General features: G+C 35.6%; 1 protein-coding gene across 3 annotated transcripts in view; it reads left to right on the top strand.

The window, feature by feature from the left end:
• Window positions 1–18,474, top strand: part of LOC145678749 (uncharacterized) — a 144,939-nt gene that overhangs the window by 39,603 nt on the left and 86,862 nt on the right. For all 3 annotated transcript variants that reach the window (XM_081749215.1, XM_081749217.1, XM_081749216.1), the window contains exons 7-9: window positions 1,058–1,194; window positions 6,403–6,481; window positions 10,921–11,234. In XM_081749215.1, the coding sequence (XP_081605341.1) occupies window positions 1,058–1,194; window positions 6,403–6,481; window positions 10,921–11,234 (530 nt within the window). The remainder of the gene's footprint in view (window positions 1–1,057; window positions 1,195–6,402; window positions 6,482–10,920; window positions 11,235–18,474) is intronic.

Below are 18,474 nucleotides of genomic sequence, written 5' to 3'. Positions count from 1 at the left end.
GTTTCCAATCCTACTGAGAGCCCACGGCCTCAGATTCAAGACCTGAGTAGTTATTTTCCTATTTTTCGTAAGTGGGATGGTGTCCCAGCAGTAGTGGGACATGTTGACATTTGTCCATTAGCTACATGTCGATATCAACACACACATTGGCCACATTTTAATATCGATCATGCGATCGCACTAGTGACATTCCTTGAGTTTACCCAGTTTCTTAGTGAGTCCCCTTGTACAATTTCAACTTGGCCACAGTTGTTGGCATTCTTATTGGTATGCAACCGTGCAGATCATATTGCGTCGGTTTTAGGGAATATTATTGGTGAATTGACAATGGTTTTCATGTTCTTGCTGCTAATCCTTACATATCCGACGCTTTGAACTCACGTTTACTGAGTATGAGTGCATTTCTGGGCATTTTTCGTTAATTGTTTTCACACATGTGAATCACCCTGTTTCATTTGTTGTGCTCTACCGACACTCCAGAAGTCTTTCTAGAGCATTTGAGTACAAATTCGCTACACTTAATACTCAGAACGTCACTGTTGGCCAGCATCCGTACCTGGTGATTATGCAACCACACACAACGGGCATGAAGGTGTCCGCCATTTTGTATTTGTTCCAGATATCGACTTAATATAAACGAACTATTGTTACCTGGTAGAAACCCTATCAATTCATATCCATTTAGACCAATTTTCATTTGACAGATTATCCGGGACTCCCTACGTTCCTTTGGGGAATCCCTTGCGCGTGCATGGTAGGATTGTGAAACATACAAAATTCAATACAGCAGGTATGACTTCTTCAGTGATTTTTTTTATCCACCCTCTTAACGTTGGATAGTTTCCGAACTATTGGCGTCCGAGTCATTTTCCCACGCTTTCGGCATCTTGTAGATCTAAAAAACTATGTCCGATAGCCGAAAGTTCAAGAGAACTTTTTCTTGTCTCAGTAGCAGGAGTCACCTCCCAAGAGTTGTAACACTTATTTTGCAACACCCGATATACTAATATATATATATATATATATAATAACAAAATACTCTTTATGGTCGTTTTAGGGAGAACACCTTTTGATTTAACGATAATAAATGAACAAGCGGATAGCTCTGTTGAATTAAGAGAATCTCCTACAATTGAAGAAAGAGAAGAAGAGGATGAAGACATGCCAGAAGAAGCAAATACATCAGAGGTACAGGTAAATATTTGATTTATATTATTATTATTATTATTTCACCATTAATAATAATAATAATAATAATAATAATAATAATAATAATAATAATAATAATAATAATAATAAAAGCCATCATCATCATAGTAATAATCTGCCATTATTGGCAGGTCATTTACCGCAACATGGTCTTCTACTAACCTTTCCTTTTTCATTTATGATTTTTCTGTTTTGATATAATCTATTAATTGTAGTCTCTTTCGCCCTTTCCTTCTCTTTCCTGCCATCATACCTCTAGCACGTTCCTTCTTAGCCAATCCAATCAGTTTCTCTTTCTCTTCTTAATAATACCTACAATTGTTCTTTTCTCTTCTACCATTTCTAAGACCCTCTCATTCGTTTTCCGCTCGACCCAACTAATTCTCTCCATTCTTCTCCACACCAGTGCTTCGAAAGCTTCCAGTTGTTTTTCATCATTTTTGAGTAAGGTCCATGTTTCTGATCCATACAAAGCATTTGATGAGTCTTTTTCTCAACTCTTTATTCAAGGATCCACAAAATAGTCTTTTCATCCTCCTAAAGGTTTCTTTTCGCCATTCCTATCTGTTCGCCTATTTGATTTATATTCGAATTATTTTTGTTTCGTTTGTAATAAACTGAAATTCTAATAATTTGATTTTCTGATTTCTTTTTCAAATCTATGTAAATATCTTTTACTTTGTGAAAATTAAACGTTATTTTTAATAATATTTACATATAAAATTTAAGTAATATTAGTGAGATTTGGTACAAATTTTATTTTAAGACAGCAGGGAATATTTAACTATACTTGAAGAAAAAATTATTAAAACTCCTGTCCATATTAGTGAAAACAGAAAAATAATTCGCCCATAAATCAGTTAAAAAAAATGACATAGATAGTCAGCAACGTCAGAACTTTCGTATATCCATTTAAGTTAATTCTTAAGATAATGATTTAGTTACTAATTCATACTCACAGAACTAATTCTATAACTTACTTAAGTCACTACAACTTGATGGTGCTGACATATACCGTATTTGCGCGAATATAGGCTGCACTACTAAATTTAGAGCAAGTTCAATTAGACAGTACTGTGAGTTGTATCTTTTTCCCTCCCCTTCAACTCCCGCATAATTAAGGATGGGTCATCACCAACAGGACAGGTTTTGCGTATTGGGTGTGGTGACGTGACTAATTTAAGCGACAATGTAAGGAAGTTCAAAGTTGATGTATTCCAGAAAAGTTAGTCATTTGGTTTGTGGGTAACGATGGGAAAGGAGTGTACTAGTTACATAGCGAAATTTAAACTTCAAGTTAGCTATGCAAAGGAACACGGAAAGCGGAAAGCTGGACACAGATTTCGTGTTGATAAAAACAAATAAATAAAACGTTCGTCGGTGGTTTGCAGGTGAAGAGAAACTATTAAATAGTTCTAAAAGTCGCTGTTCATTTTGAGGGCAAAAGTGCAAATATTCAGATGTGGAAAAAGATTTGCTTGATTTTGTAGTTCAAAATAGAAAATGTGGATGTGCCGTTACAACTGAAATTATTCAAATTAAAGACTGCAAAATAGCACGTAAAAGAAATATTTCGTCAGTGGAATTTGAAGTTTGTATGGGTTGGTTTAGCGATTTATGCAACGAAATAATCTGTCTGTTCGTTGCAGACTACAATTGCGCAAAAACTGCCTCAAGCTTACCAAAACAGTTTGATATCTTTTCAGCGTTGCGTGATCCAATTTCGACGCAAAAAATTTTATTCACAAACCCAAACAGAGAATGCAGAACAAACGTCGCTCTATTTTGATATGCCGAACAGCACTACTATAAATAACGTAGGGGGACGTAGTATACAAATACGTACATGTGGTGCTGAAAAGCAGCGGTGCAGAGTGATATGGAGCACTACAGCTGATGGAGGTAATTGCCATCGTATATGGTTTTTAATCGGAAAAACCCTCCCCAAGGGAGGTAGCTCCCAGCTGGTATTATTATGAGCTCGTGACGGTGAGTGGATGACAGAGGAACTGGTCCTAGACTGGATTTCAGCAGTGTGTAATAAGCGGCCAGGAACATTTCTTCGCTCAAAAACAATACTTTTGTTGGCTAGTTTCCTCGTACACACTGGTGATCGAGTGAAACAAAAACTGAGATGGAAACAGTGACCCAGTGATTACTCGTGACAGTATGACAAGTGTGTTACAGCCTTTGTATCAGTCATCCATTCAAAGCTAGTGGAAGACAATTCTATAGAAATTACATAATGAACAAAGCAATTTTGGGGGCGCGGTGGCTCAGTGGTAGAGCGTTCACCTCCGGTGCTTGGGGTCCCTGGTTCGATCCCAGCTCGCGCCGTGTGGACTTTGTGGTGGACAAACATCGTGCTCGTGGGTTTTCTCGGGGTTCTCCCGTTTCCTCCCACTTTCTTCATTCCACCATTTCACTCATTTCTCATTATCACCGTCTCCTTTAGCCTAACCGGCACAACCGTGGGACGTTAAACTTAAAGATTTCATTTCATTTTTCACAAAGCAACTTCGACGCCAGGAGGCAGTTTGCAAGGTGCGTCTGTGTCAGAAGTGTGCCGTTGGATTTTGGCTGCGTGGCAGTCAAAATAATAATAATAATAATAATAAATGGAATTTCCAATAATCTTGATGAGATTGAAGATAACCTTTGTATAGTGACTGAGCAGCATTATATATATATATACTGTACAACAAAGATACATATTCCTGTTAATAAAAGCATTTTTGTGCCAGTGTAAGGTGTTATCAGTACTCAGTTTTTGCAAACAAGGTAAGTTTTTCTGCTATTTCTTAAGTCTTTGATGGTTTACAAAAGTAACTGTAGTAACTCGTAATGGTATTAATTTCAATCTACACGATACGTGTACATACCATTTTAAAATTGACGATTTATGATCTGAGGGGGAAAATTTCGGCTATAGGTCGCACCATGATTTTCAAGCCAAAATTTAGGAATCTGGCCCATATTCGCACAAATACGGTAGAATGTAACGTTGGCACTCGTTTGAAGTCTTTAACCGAAATAGACAATTCTTCGTTTCTTCTTAAGAGCAGAGCTTTCTTCTAATTCTGGAAATCTTTTGAGCAAATTCTTACGGAAATGTTAAATAATTTTTTTTTTTCAAAACGTATAGAAAATAATACGGTGCAAGAAATTAATTGTGGTATCATCTAACAGATATGGTTAGAATCCCTATAATTTAACACATTTTAAAAAAAAAAATGGCTTTATTGATGTTATTCAAAAACAGTGTAATTTAACGTTAAAAACTTACTTTTTTTATTTTCCCAAAGTATTGCTGTCCCTTGCCGATCTTATGAACTTAGCAGAGTACTCATTTACTTCACAAACCCAACATAGAATGCCGACGGTTCACCATAGTAAAATTTCAGTAAATCTGATCTTTTAAACTCAGAAATGCATCTAAATATTTATTAATAAGAAAATGTTAAATGGAACCCCTCCCTCCCCTCCCACACACACTTTCACCGGTTTATTTTTACAAGCTGGTGTTCTAATCACATCTCGTGGTCTTCATTAATTAATTAATTTTAAAAAAAGAACTAAAGATAGTTTGTAATAACTGTAAATACTTAAACAATAAATCACTTTCACTAGTAGTTTAAAATATAATATATATATATATCCTAAAACTTTTCGATCTGAGAAGATTTCGTAAGCCATGGTCGATGTGATGATCTATTCTACATGTTGAACTACAAGGTAACCAAAACAGGTCTTGCAGTTCTAGAGCAGTGATAAACAAAGAACAACATGTGGACGGTATAGTTTTCGAAGTAATCTCCATCAACATCCTTTACCGTTTGCAGCTGTACAATACCCTGGTGGTAAAATGACAGTCATGGATGCGAAGAAGTCCGTGAGCACGTTCTGCAGGTCCTTTTCGTTGCTACGAGCCCTTGTTGGAGGAATGAAATAGATGGTAATCTGTTGCCACAAGGTCCGTGAATATATTGCATGTCACAGTGTCTCGTAGCCAAGTTGCTGAAGTATCTCCCGGGTCTCTATGCCACATGTGGCTTTGCATTGTCGTGCAGGAACATCACACCCATGCAATTCACCAATGTCGGCTCCTTCTGCCGCAATGTACGATGCACTCCTCGCAACTGCTGAGAATATAGGTCAGCAGTGATGGTTTGACGAGGTGCAAGGAGCTCGTAATGCACCACTTTCGGACATTTCCACCGTATAGAGAACATTACCTTTCGTGGGTGTAGAGATGATCCTGAGGTATGAGGAACAGGGTCACGTGGCGACAACCAATGTCTGCTACGTTTGGGAATGTCGTAGAGAACTCACTTTTCGTCACCAGTGAATAAGTGATCAAATATAGATGCCGAATGTTCAGGCACCGAGTATTCAGGGGCCGAGTGAGCAAGATCAAACAGGCTGGCACTCGTTCCTTGTTGGCTGCCAACAATGTGTGGGATACGCACTTGCTTAACTTGTATGACTTCCTTACCCCATGCAAGTGCAGTCTGCCTTTTTCAGCGGAAACATGGAACCTTACTGCAAGTTTATCACACGTTGGTCCACTGTCCTCCTCGATGCTACTTTCAGAGCCTCGTTATCCAACATGTGATCGTCCACTGCCAGGTTCATAAGAAAGGCTTACATCTCCCGAATGGAATTTCTGGAACCAATGCCTGGCGGTGGGTTCATGCACGGCATTCTCCCCAAATGTCACGCATATGCGGCGACTTGATGTGGCAGCTGACAGGTCCACTTTAAAGTCATGTAACAAACACACGCGGACAAACTGCTTCGATAACTCCATTTCTCTTGGACACTGTACGTGCTATATGCGCAACGTGCCTGTATTACTGAAGATCGATGGTAGACAAACTGTGGATCGCTTAGCAGGCACGTGCGTTATTTCGTTTCCTCTCTCTGAGCGCATGATTAATGAAACGTCAAAAACGGTAAGAACTTTTTTTGGTTACTTCCTACTTGAATCAGTTTTGTCAGAAATATACGGGTATATTGCGTGTTCTTGTGTCTCCGGGTGTATTGTAAGTTTGATGTTAAATGTGTGTTAGTATTTTTAAAATTTCTCTTCCAATTATGTGATTTTAACTTGAAATGAACATATCCAGAGACTTCTTTTACGTTATTAATATGAAGTGTAGTGTATTAAATACATTATTCTTCGTTATTCAGGAACCAGATGATACTCTCAGAAGAAAAGTGGTTACATTTAGATCAGCAGATTTGATTAGAAGAAATATAATTATGAAAGGTAGGTAAAATGATTGTGTTCATTATATAATACATGCTAATATTTTGATATATAATTTACAATAATAATTTAGGGTCTCGGGGACAGTTGTACCTCACCAAACCAAATGAATTTTTTACGTAACCTAGGTTATTCCATAGTTTTTTTTTTTATTTATTTTTTTTTTTATAATTGTCACATAGTAATTTACTGTGTAGGTAGAAATAACGAAAGCAATGTCACCTTTGATGTGAAGTTTTCTAGTCCTCTCTCATCATAAATATATGTAACTTAATTTTGATAGATTAGCATTTTACTTGCCAAAGCACTTCTATTTAAAAGATACATTGCAAAGTGAAGGGGAAGGATATTAAAGTAAAATGTTTTAATTCAAGACAATGTATACAAAAAGTGAGGACACATTTTAGAAAAAAAGTAGAAGAAAATTTCCACTCCGAAGAAATCGACTTACACTGGAACAACTGAAGTGTCGGTAGCATTTTTAGAGTCTATTTACAACCTTATTTACTCAATTAGGATGCCCGCCCAACTGCAAAACCGTGAATATAAGCCATGGATTTTGTATACCATGAAAAAAAAAAAAAAAAAAAAAAAAAAAAAAAAAAAAAAAAAAAAAAACTTGGAGTAAGCCATAAATTTAGTTATCGAATCTTGAAATTCTAGAAACTTTTCAAAATAATAGAAAAAACGTATCGAAATCCGATTTAGGCAGTTTTTCTATTGTCATTGTGTGGTCAGTAAAGGCAATTTTTATAAACTTTTTCACCGCGAAATTTAAAAATTTTAGACCGTGCAAACCTTGAAAAAGCCGTGAATTCCTATTATTTAGTTGGAGTGGGATTTTTTTCTTTTAGTGCCGTGTACTATAATATTGAGAATTCTGACATATCTAGTATATTTAACAAAGTCTTCGGGCTTATGTAAGATTAAGTTAAGCGAAGCAGTATTTTATAATGTTATTTAGGTTTAAAATTATATTACTCTTCCCAGATTTGATTGCTACGTAGGTAGGAAGAGAAGAGAAATTCAAAAGAAATAGAAATAATAGGTCGCTGTGCGGATGAATAATTTTTTCAGATCAGTATGAACTTGCCTGTGTAGGATCAATAGTTTCAGGCCTATCTAAAGATTTGCTTCAGTATAAACCCAATATAAATAATATAAAAACCCTACATAAATCATTGTTATTTTGACAGAAATTAATGTGAATTGAATTTCATTAACCAGGAATCCAGATCTCGATACAGACAGAGGCAGTTTAAATAAAGAATGTGATATAAGTACGGATAGCTTTATTAAAAACAGTAACATTATGTAGTATGTTAGTTATTCATTCAGTTCACGATCAGGCAAGGCAAATTAAAAATTAAATAAAAGAAAGCGAAAAAAAGCGTGATAGAGATGACAAAACTTCACAATTATTATTACTGTGAAACAGTTTACTAAGACAAAAGTATTTTGCCTTTTCGGAATTCCTTAAGTCATTCTTTCTGAATCTTCAAAGGTGGTGAATAAATAGTCATCAAAATTACAGGGGGGCGGGGTGGCTCAGTGGTAGAGCGTTCACCTCCGGTGCTTGGGGTCCCTGGTTCGATCCCAGGTCGCGCCGTGTGGACTTTGTGGTGGACAAACACCGTGCTCGTGCGTTTTCTCGGGGTTCTCCCGTTTCCTCCCACTTTCTTCATTCCACCATTTCGCTCATCTCTCATCATCACCGTCTCCTTTAGCCTAACCGGCATAACCGTGGGACGTAAAACTTAAAAATTTCATTTCATTTTCATCAAAATTACAAGCGACGTGATTTTTGAAACAGACACAACTAAAGTGAGCTCGTATGTTTTAGAATAGAAATTCGTCAAATCAGATTAATGAAAGTAGCATAATTTCGAGTCATTCCTTTTTTCTTTATTTCTTTCTTGAGACCTGGTAATGTGATAAGAAGAAACTTCTATGAGAGGTGATGTCCGTATTGCCTGTCACCAAATGTACCACATTCAAGTCCTAGCATAGTTTGGTACCCACTTACATAGTTGGTTCCGTTCTTCACAACTATAGCGTTGCATAACTTCGTAAAGTTTTTTTTTTTTTTTTGCTGCGATTAAAATATCCGTGTGTCGTGTGCTGTATTCAAAGGTCAAGTAAATGAAAACTACAATCGTGGTTAGTCAGTGCCATTTCCAGCTGCAGCCACAAACTTTCGGCATCGCTTAGCCTAAGATTGGGTTCCCTATACGTTTTACCATCCGGTCTACAGGGAAGGTTCTTCTTCCCAAGAAATGATGGACATGTTCATGGAAGTGGTAATCAATGGGAGAAGCGACAGGAGATGATGAGTGAACAATGGTTTGATACTACAGAACATGAACAGTTTGCACCATCCTTTGGTGAAAATGTGGGCGTGCATTGTCTTACAACATGAGGACGCAATCTTTGTTGATCATTGCTGGATACTTGCGGACAAGCTTGCATTGCATTTCATGGAGTTCAATACTTCGATACGTAATAGTGATTTTGTCTCAACGTAGAAAGACATGAATCATCCCCACCATAGACACCTATGCCAGCAACATCGTCTGCGAGTAGAAAGATGGTTTTGAAAACTATCTTTATGTTGATCATACCCAACCTCTGCTCTGATCGTATATGTTTGTCGTAGAATATCCATAAGAGCAAGGGAAGAGTTACTTGAATAAATAAGCAGTAGACTTTGGACTCTTTTTTTGAAAATAAGTGTTATTGTATTTACTAAAGCAGTAGTTAATTTCAGAGTCGCGGTAACATTGTCAGTAAGGCGTCCTTGGTTCTGCTTCTGGTTTGGACAGTATTGTTCTACTTGTTTAAATGCGGCTCGGGGATTCAGTAAGCCTCTATGACAGGGAATATAGGAAAACGACGGGTTAAAATTGTCCCGAGGGTAATAATGACACGATCACCTCCTATGTGTGCCGAAGTCGGTTCCTATCTTCATATCGCTCGTAGGCCTCACTAGCCTGTCCCGAGTGAGGAGCGCACCTTCACTTTTATCTTTCACCCTCCCCGCTGATTTAACGGTTGGCTCACGCCACTTTGGTTCACGGAGTTTTGGGTTCAGTTCCCGGTGGAAGAACATTGTTCACATTTCGGTGTTACGGATCTCATTTTAAATTGTAGGTTCACGTCTCACATAGCCTCTGTACTGAAAATGGACGCTAAATTTCAATAAACAAACAAAATAAACAAATCTTCATATTTATTGCTAAATTGTAGCGAAGTCTTAAGTGGCAAAGTATCTTTCACAGAAAAGAACCAACTTAAGGAGTGCTAACGTCATGTGATTTCACAAAAGTGGCAGAATTACGCAGGAGGTCAGTTTAACTTACTTTACTTGCACTGAAATACTTCTAATGTAAACATAATTGAACATCATTAATTTATAACAGCGTTTCTCAAACTCTGGTCCGCGGACAGGGTTACCGAAGTTTTCCTCTTAGATTGAACACTGGTCCAAGAACAGAAAATACAAGATTAATGTGAATTCCGTATTACATACAGTTGCTGAGAATCTCAAAGTAAGTTTGTAAATTATGTGTGCAAGCGTCTTTCATTTCCTCTCCTAACCTTAAACCAATTATTTACAAACAATAATAATTATTATCATCTTTCGTTAATGTCAATATAAAATTAACGTACTTTTAATTAACACTATTTTTAAAATATAAGTGTACTGGCATTAACATATGCTGAAATCATACAGGGAGTTTCAAAATGCATATTGGGATTTTAAGGCTTTGTAGTATGTATTACAATTAACTTACATCAAATGAAAGAGCAACTCAGACAGTTTTGTACGCACGCTTGAGCATGCTCTGTTTGCTCTGTCTGTCGTTAGAAGAGATTGGTTTCAACGACGTTGTACCCAACCGCTGGATTGGCCGCAAGGGGCCGAATGACAGAGCTTGTTTCGCATGGCCTCCACGTTCACCAGATCTGATTCATTCCATTTTTACCTTTGGAGATTCATAAAGGATCATGTGTATGTCTCTCCGCTACCAAGAAAGTGGATTGAAACAGTTTGTTGAAACAATTACTCCAGACACATTGATCAAAGTTTGGAAAGAACTCGCCAATCGTCTCGATGTGTGCAGTGTAACGAATGGTGCTCACGTTGAACACTTCTAGCAAAAACTGTTTCGAGTTCTCCTTCATTTGGTGTATAATTTATAATTGTACATTGAATGTAATAAATACTGTAAGGTCTTAAAACCCCGATATTCATTTTAAAACACCCTGTACTATATAAATTTGCTTTTGAAGGCGACAAGAGTAGGGTGGTCGTAGAACATTCTGATTAATAAAAATAGTCACCAATTAAAAGAAAAGTTTGAGAAACACAGCTCTATAATTAGCTGGTACGTTTTCTGAATAAATATTTATATGCTTTAAAATTATTTTACTTCTAGATGCACTAGTACAATTACAGAGAGTAGATGCATCACCCAATTCAGCAAGCCCCAGTGTTGCGTTTGACAGTCGAAGATTTTCAAGGAGATCGGAAACTAATTCTCCTTTGGTGCAGATGGGAGCTTCTACCAAAGATCAGTTATCATCGTTGGTCCAGCCTTGCAGTGTGATTGTGAGAGAGTTGAATGATACTCTGAGGAGCTCGGTGTCACCGTCGACTGCCTCTCCAAAGGAGAAACCAAAGACTCCTGTTATCACACTGAAAGATGTTTCCTGTTATTTACAAAATTCCACAAGCATCAATGTGCAAAAAGTGAGTATCCAGATCAAAATATCTTCGTGTTCAAGTATATTTTCTTCATTGTAATAGTAGCAAAATAATACTCAGGAGTTAAACAGATCCAGTTTAATAAACTTACCTTTCTAACCTTACACTTAGTTCAAAGAGAATTTTTGTTGCAGACAGGAGTCTTTCTCCAGAGTTCGTCGAATTTTACAGGGTGGCGCAGAGCCAACTGACTTAGCACATACATGACTGTTAAAATATAAAAAGGGTGCTTTTGGTATTTTTGTAGTTTTTTTTTTTTAATTTTACGTGTACGGAAATATAGTTTTTTAAAGTTTTGTTACAAATTGTGTCATTGCTCATAAGTTACAACTATGACACTCTTGAAGCTTCTTTTTATAAAATCATTTCATCACATACATGATGTTTAAAGTTTAAAAAGGGTGCTTTTGGTTTTTTTGCAATTATTGTTATTTTTATTTTTTGTGTTTTAAATGTAGAGAAATATACAGATTTACTGTTGTTAACTGATTATGCCTTTCCTCTGAAGTAGTGATGGCCAATTCTGGAACTTTTACTTTCCGGATTCCGGAAAGTAAAATCGGAAAAAATTCGGAATTCAGAAAAATTCCGATTTCGGAAAATCTGGAATCCGGAAAAATTCCGGAAAGTGAAATTTCCAATATCGGAAACTTTTGGCCATCCCTACTCTGAAGTGACAACTGTCACACTTTAAAACTTTTTAAAATAGTAAATATTAGGTATGCTTAAAAATAGATTGGTGTAATGTGTAGTTTTGGTATTACTATAATATATATAGTTTTGTACTTTAACTATGACTTTTAGCTTTTTTCCAATTGTACCATCGCTTACAACTACCAAACTTTCGTAATTTTTTATAGGATTAGTTTGCATTTACTAGGTATGATTAAATAACAAAAAGGGGATACCTTTTTTTTGTAATAATCTTGCGGTTTTGTGAATGGAAAATATAGGCCTAGCAATGTAAGGGGTTGAGTGATTATTACAAACCCTATCAACAGAAATAAGAAATAATAGACTAATGGACATAGATGAAAACAATAAACATACATACCAGTTATACTTCTTAGAATTACATTCAAAATGTTGTGTCCTATATTTCATAGCTCATTCTTTTCATTGATGATATGATGTCTTCTTTTAATTTTGCTTTCAGTTGCGTAAGTCCGGGATGATTGGCTTATAAGAGATGGAACAGAAACTTCCCAGATGATATTTTCAAAAGGTATCCAACAAAATCTTCATTTTCTGGCCAGTAGAATATAGAAGGCCCAGAGCGATTCATGAATTGCACTCTGACGTAGAGAAATAATAATTACAAAAATACCAAAAGCGCACTTATTTTTTAACCATATCATATATTTGCTAAAGTGATCCTATAAAAAAGGTTTCAAGAGTTTCACAGTTGTAATTTACGAGCAATGACACAATTTGTAACAAAACTTAAAACTGTATATTTCCGTACATGTAAAACACCAAAAAAATAATAATTACAAAAATATCAAAAGCACCCTTTTTATTTTTTAAGCTTATCATGTATGTGTTAAGATGATTCTATTTAAAAAGTTTCAAAAGTTTCATAGTTGTATCTTACGAGCAGTGATACAATTTGTAACAAAACTTAGGGAAATACCAAAACAATAATAATTACAAAAATACCAAAAGCACCCTTTTTATTTTTTAAGCATATTATGTATGTGCTAAGATGATTCTATTTAAAAAGTTTCATAGTTGTATCTTACGAGCAATGACACAATTTGTAACAAAACTTAAAACTGTATATTTCCGTACATAAAAAATAATAATTCAGGGCTGCTACGCGACTGGAAAAACTGGAAAACCTGGAAAAATCAGGGAATTTGAAGTTACTGGAAAAGTCTTGGAGAAATCAGAGAATTTTGAAAATTTGAGCAAAATGTCAGGGAATTTTGTGAAGTAACAGTTGCAACTTTGAACTGGACGCATTCTCACTACATGCACTGGATACAATCGAAGATGAGGGAGAGTCAGCAACTAAGCAAAAGTTTGGGAAATCATCTGTGCAATCGTACACTCCTGATCACGCCAGTAATGCACCTATATAATGTAAAAAGAGTATGTTAAGGTGCATTACTGCCACCACCTGATGGGCATAATTGTTCATCAGATGGTTTCCCAAATTGTCTGAGAGACTCTAGTGGTTTTAGTTCTGTGATAATGATGGAAAAACATTTTGCTCTGTTGGTAACATTGGTCTTTATAGCGCATTTTGAGGAAGAACAAAGAACCAAGCGGGAGAGTTGTAATACAGCGTAACATAACAGATTTTTTTTTTTTAAAAAAAAGATACATTTCTTGTTCAGGTAAAATAGTTTTAGTAACACTATCCTAAAATCTCGTTTATTAGTTGGCCGTAGTAAATGTATTGTAAGTGCTATTAATGTTAACATTTGCTGTTAACAAGTAATTTTGCGCCCTGATGAGTGATTTTGTTTATATATGATATGCAAATTCGCACAGTAATTGATTACACGTAAAAAAAAGAAAAGGTTTGCGAAAAGCTTTGAGCATACGTACATAAACATGGTAAAAAAAAGTATGAATTTAAAAATTTTAAACACCGAAAAGTTTCCCGTGGAAAACAAATGATATTAAGAACTGTTTCAGCTCTTCAAGTTTTCGCTCCAGTGTTCATACAGGAACATAAAATTTCAATTTCTATGAGTAATATACGTATTTGATACGACAGTTGTGTATATCCAGCTTTCTTATAAGACGGTACTTTGTTTTTTCCACAGATTAATTAATGCACCTCATATTATGACTAGCTCCAAATATAGGTTGTGTTCTTTTAATTCCCAGTGGCTTACAAATAGTGACTTCTCTTCGTGGCTTCTGCCTTGTGAATCGGACAAATTCTCATTTTACTGTAAAATCTGTAGGAAAAGTGCTTCTCTTAGCAACATGGGGAAACTAGCGCTTGTTAGCCACATGAAAGGTAGAAAGCATAAGGCCGTAGTAAGTGCTGCTAAATCACCCGGTATAGCAGTCATGTTCATGTTTTCCAAAGACAAGCCGGTATCCATGTGTGAAAAAAAATGAAGTGGTTGCTGCATCTGTCTGTAGTGACAATTCCCATGACTCGACAAATAAGGCTTCAGTTTCTGGACCTACTCCAGAGACTGTCAATAAAACCCGTGCCTGTAGTGATAATGCCCCTGATTCGACATATAAAGCTTCAGTTTCTGAGTCCACTACTGAGACTAAAACCCGTGTATGTCCAGTGGAAAACCTGGAAAAATCAGGGAATTTCATTTCACAAAATGCGTAGCAATCCTGTAATTTAAAAAAAAAAAAAAAAAATAAATAAATAAAAAAAAATAAAAAACTATTTTTTAACCATACCATATACGTGTTAAGATGAATGTACAAAAAAGTTTCGAAAGTTTCATGGTTGTAACTTTTGAGCAATGGCACAATTTGTAAAAATCCTAAAATTTGCTTTGTGTGCCCATTAATGTTTGAGAGTGTAACTTTTGCATGCTTACTTAGAATCTACTGAAAGAGCAAAAATTAAGCTTTCATTTGACACTGGATGAGCCCAATAACTTGAAAAATAAGGAAGTTATGGTAATTTTGCTTCATGTTGCTGAGTGTCAAAAAGTGAAATTGAAGCAAAATTCACATTTTTCAAAAATTTCTCCCCGGCCCATTTCTCATCCAAAAAATCGGAAAAAATTAATTTAGCATAATTTCATTGGTATTTATGTATGAAAAAAATTGAAGAGAATCTTAGATATTGAAGCACAGTGCTCTAGGTGATTTGACATGGAATGACCCGGAAGCTGTGGTACGTTTCTTGCAATGAATCCCTTGTAATATTCATGATATTGTAGTGGTGTAGTTTACAAAACTGACAGGAAAGTCGTAGCCTGTTTTTGCTTACGTTTTACATGTTCATTCCATGGGTGCAGAAATCTGACGTTGTACTACTAGAAAAATTGTAAATTATGTTGTGTTGACAACACTGTTTCTATGGTGACATCCAATATAGTGTCCAATAAACATTCCTCACACTGTCTATCTTTTCGCGGAAACAAAATTTGGAAGAATTTCGCCATTCCAAGAATAACCGGAATGGAATTATAAAAGATTAATCCTGAATTCATTGGAATACTGAAGTATACCCTACTCTTCCCCATTCTACCCCATTTTACTGCACCACCACCAAAATGCTTTTAGAAGCCGCCTTTCTGCACATACTACACTGTACTAAGTTGCTGTTGATCTCTTTTATAGTTTTTCTATACAAACAAATAAAATCAATAGGTGATAGTTACTGACATAAATAAGAAATGGTAACTTAAACAGTTACACACATACTTGGCAACACTGTACTTAGAAACCTAGTAATAATAGGGAATAAAAAATATGATGTCTTTGGATGATAGACATCCAAAGTTCATATCAGACAAGGTAAATTACTTTCCGTGAGAAATAATGACCTTTATGCTATGGGCCTCAGAGGCCCCACCGTTGGTGTTCCATGTAACCCAGAAATACCTTGGTGTTCCTAGGGTTAAATTTGAAACTTAGAGAAAGTCAAAATAAGTCTATTTGTACACAACACATAGATAAATGAGCTCTCGAGACATGAGTGACTCATAAATAGACTGTATAGGCTAATAAGAGATACACAATATAATAAGACGTCTGGTGCTTTTCTCTGGTTTTATTATTGAATCAAAAGATTCAATATATTTCAGTCAAAAATTTTCGTGTAGGCCTTATATCTGTCTTATATACATACACTATAGCCAAATCCAAACTATCAATTAACTCGGTATGATGTGCTTATTCCGTAAAAAATACGAAAACTCGATTTAGGGGCCGTTCAAAACTTTTGTAGCTTCTAATTCAAAAACGCATCAAAAGATCCAATATATTTCCATCAAAAAATTTCTTGGAGGTCTTATATCTGCAGAACTACATGTAGTGTGGCCAACCCCAAACTATCACTTAACCCAGTATGAGTGCTTATTCCGTAAAAAATACGAAAACTCGATTTAGGGTTCAAAAATTTTGTGTCCCCTGATTTAAAAACTAATTATTGGCAAAGACCGCAATCTTTTGATCCATTTTTTTTATCATTCCTAAAATTATTGTTTTCTCTTCCTACGACGATGATGAAGTGATTCAAAAGTTTCTGTTTATTACGTTTAGAGTGTGTGTGTTTTCTGTTCAATAATCATGAATATTTATAGTTTTTAATGCTTTCGTAGACTGACAGAAAATCAGACAGACGTACCTCCAAATCTTTTGTGTTACAATTATTGATCATTGATTTCAAACAAAGTTGATGAATATTTATAGTTTTTAATGCTTTCGTAGACTGCCAGAAAATCAGACAGACGTACCTCCAAATCTTTTGTGTTATCAATTATTGATCATTGATTTCAAACAAAGTTGATGAATATTTATAGTTTTTAATGCTTTCGTAGACTGACAGAAAATCAGACAGACGTACCTCCAAATCTTTTGTGTTATCAATTATTGATCATTGATTTCAAACAAAGTTGATGAATATTTATAGTTTTTAATGCTTTCGTAGACTGCCAGAAAATCAGACAGACGTACCTCCAAATCTTTTGTGTTATCAATTATTGATCATTGATTTCAAACAAAGTTGATGAATATTTATAGTTTTTAATGCTTTCGTAGACTGCCAGAAAATCAGACAGACGTACCTCCAAATCTTTTGTGTTATCAATTATTGATCATTGATTTCAAACAAAGTTGATGAATATTTATAGTTTTTAATGCTTTCGTAGACTGACAGAAAATCACACAGACGTACCTCCAAATCTTTTGTGTTATCAATTATTGTTCATTGATTTCAAACGAGGTTGATTTCAGTGGTATATATAGTAGCATTGAGCGTAACTTCGACAGTGCCCGCTGAAACAACACTCAAGAGAAAAGTTGGGTAAATTGTACGGCGTTAGGTGGATAAAGTTCAAATTATAAAATATAATGATAATAATTAGTAGAGAACCCAAGGAAACTAACTTTGAAGAATTTAGAGTTATTTTGTTAAGTTGTAAATTTGATTCAGCATATTGTTTACTTTCATTTATTAATTCATATTGTTTTCCACTGGCAGACTTTATATGCTCCGTTGAAAGAAAGTTATCTTAATGTTTGCAACGCAATGTTGAAACTCAAGAAAGCAGGCACAGCTACTCTGTGCTAGGATATCCAATAATGGATATCATACATATCGGAGCACAGACGTTTTCCTGATGTGCAAAAAGCGCGCTCTTTGATGTGATATGAAAACCCATCCACTCAAAGAAAAATAATAATTGCAGTAAAACACTTATTCGTGACGATAAATGGCATAATTGCCCAAGATCTGCAACTTGTCAAAAAGCATAAGGCTCCAGTTCGTTAGCAACGTTCCTCACATCATGACGAGGAAGATCAACAGTCGAAAGCTATATGAACACCATCTTGTAGAAGACAGCTGGAAGTATGTAGTGACTCTGGATGAAGAATTAGCTTATTTGTCTGGATGTAAAAACAGATTGCTATCTATTATCGCAAACGTCTTTCGTAATCGTTCTTACAAGTTACGTGAATGTGCTGCAAGTTTTCAAGTTGGTTTTATGGTGGTTACTTCTATCGTGGAAAACTTCTACTCAGAGCGAACAGAAAGGCTAAACTTTATCTCACATATTACCTGGAAGAACGTTTTCGAGCCATTTCACCGCCGTGATATCCATTCCCGTATGGCAGTTATGCAATTCGCGTTGTCATTTATAGGATAAGGCAGAGGCAGTCATACATGAAAGTCAGCGGTAACGTATGGATTAAATTGCATAGATCATGGAAATTCATGTAATCCCTTAAACAGATATTTCTGTGTAAAAACGCCCGTGGATTTTTGTGGGTTGCCGTTTTAGAACGAATTTGGGGGCACGCACATTTGAAGTTCTTCGTAAAGTTTGTCAAGAGAAGTGGAATATTCCTCAGTACGATGGAAACTTGTATGTAGAGTGATAACTGACAAACAGCATTTTCACATCGAACCAAATTGTTTTCTTTAGAAATTCGAGTTTAGAGGGATGCATCTTAAGTTTTCAGACTATTTCTTTGAACAAGAGTCGAAAAATATGCATGAATAAAATTAACATCTTGATATTAGAAAATAGTATTCCCGTTACTTAGAATATTGTTTCTCAAC

The sequence above is a fragment of the Thermobia domestica genome, chromosome 2 (assembly GCF_964235325.1).
Source record: "Thermobia domestica chromosome 2, izTheDome1.hap1.1, whole genome shotgun sequence".
Taxonomy (NCBI): Eukaryota; Metazoa; Arthropoda; class Insecta; order Zygentoma; family Lepismatidae; genus Thermobia; species Thermobia domestica.
The sequence above is the reverse complement of the archived record's forward strand: the minus strand, read 5'-3'. Positions and strand labels throughout refer to the sequence as shown.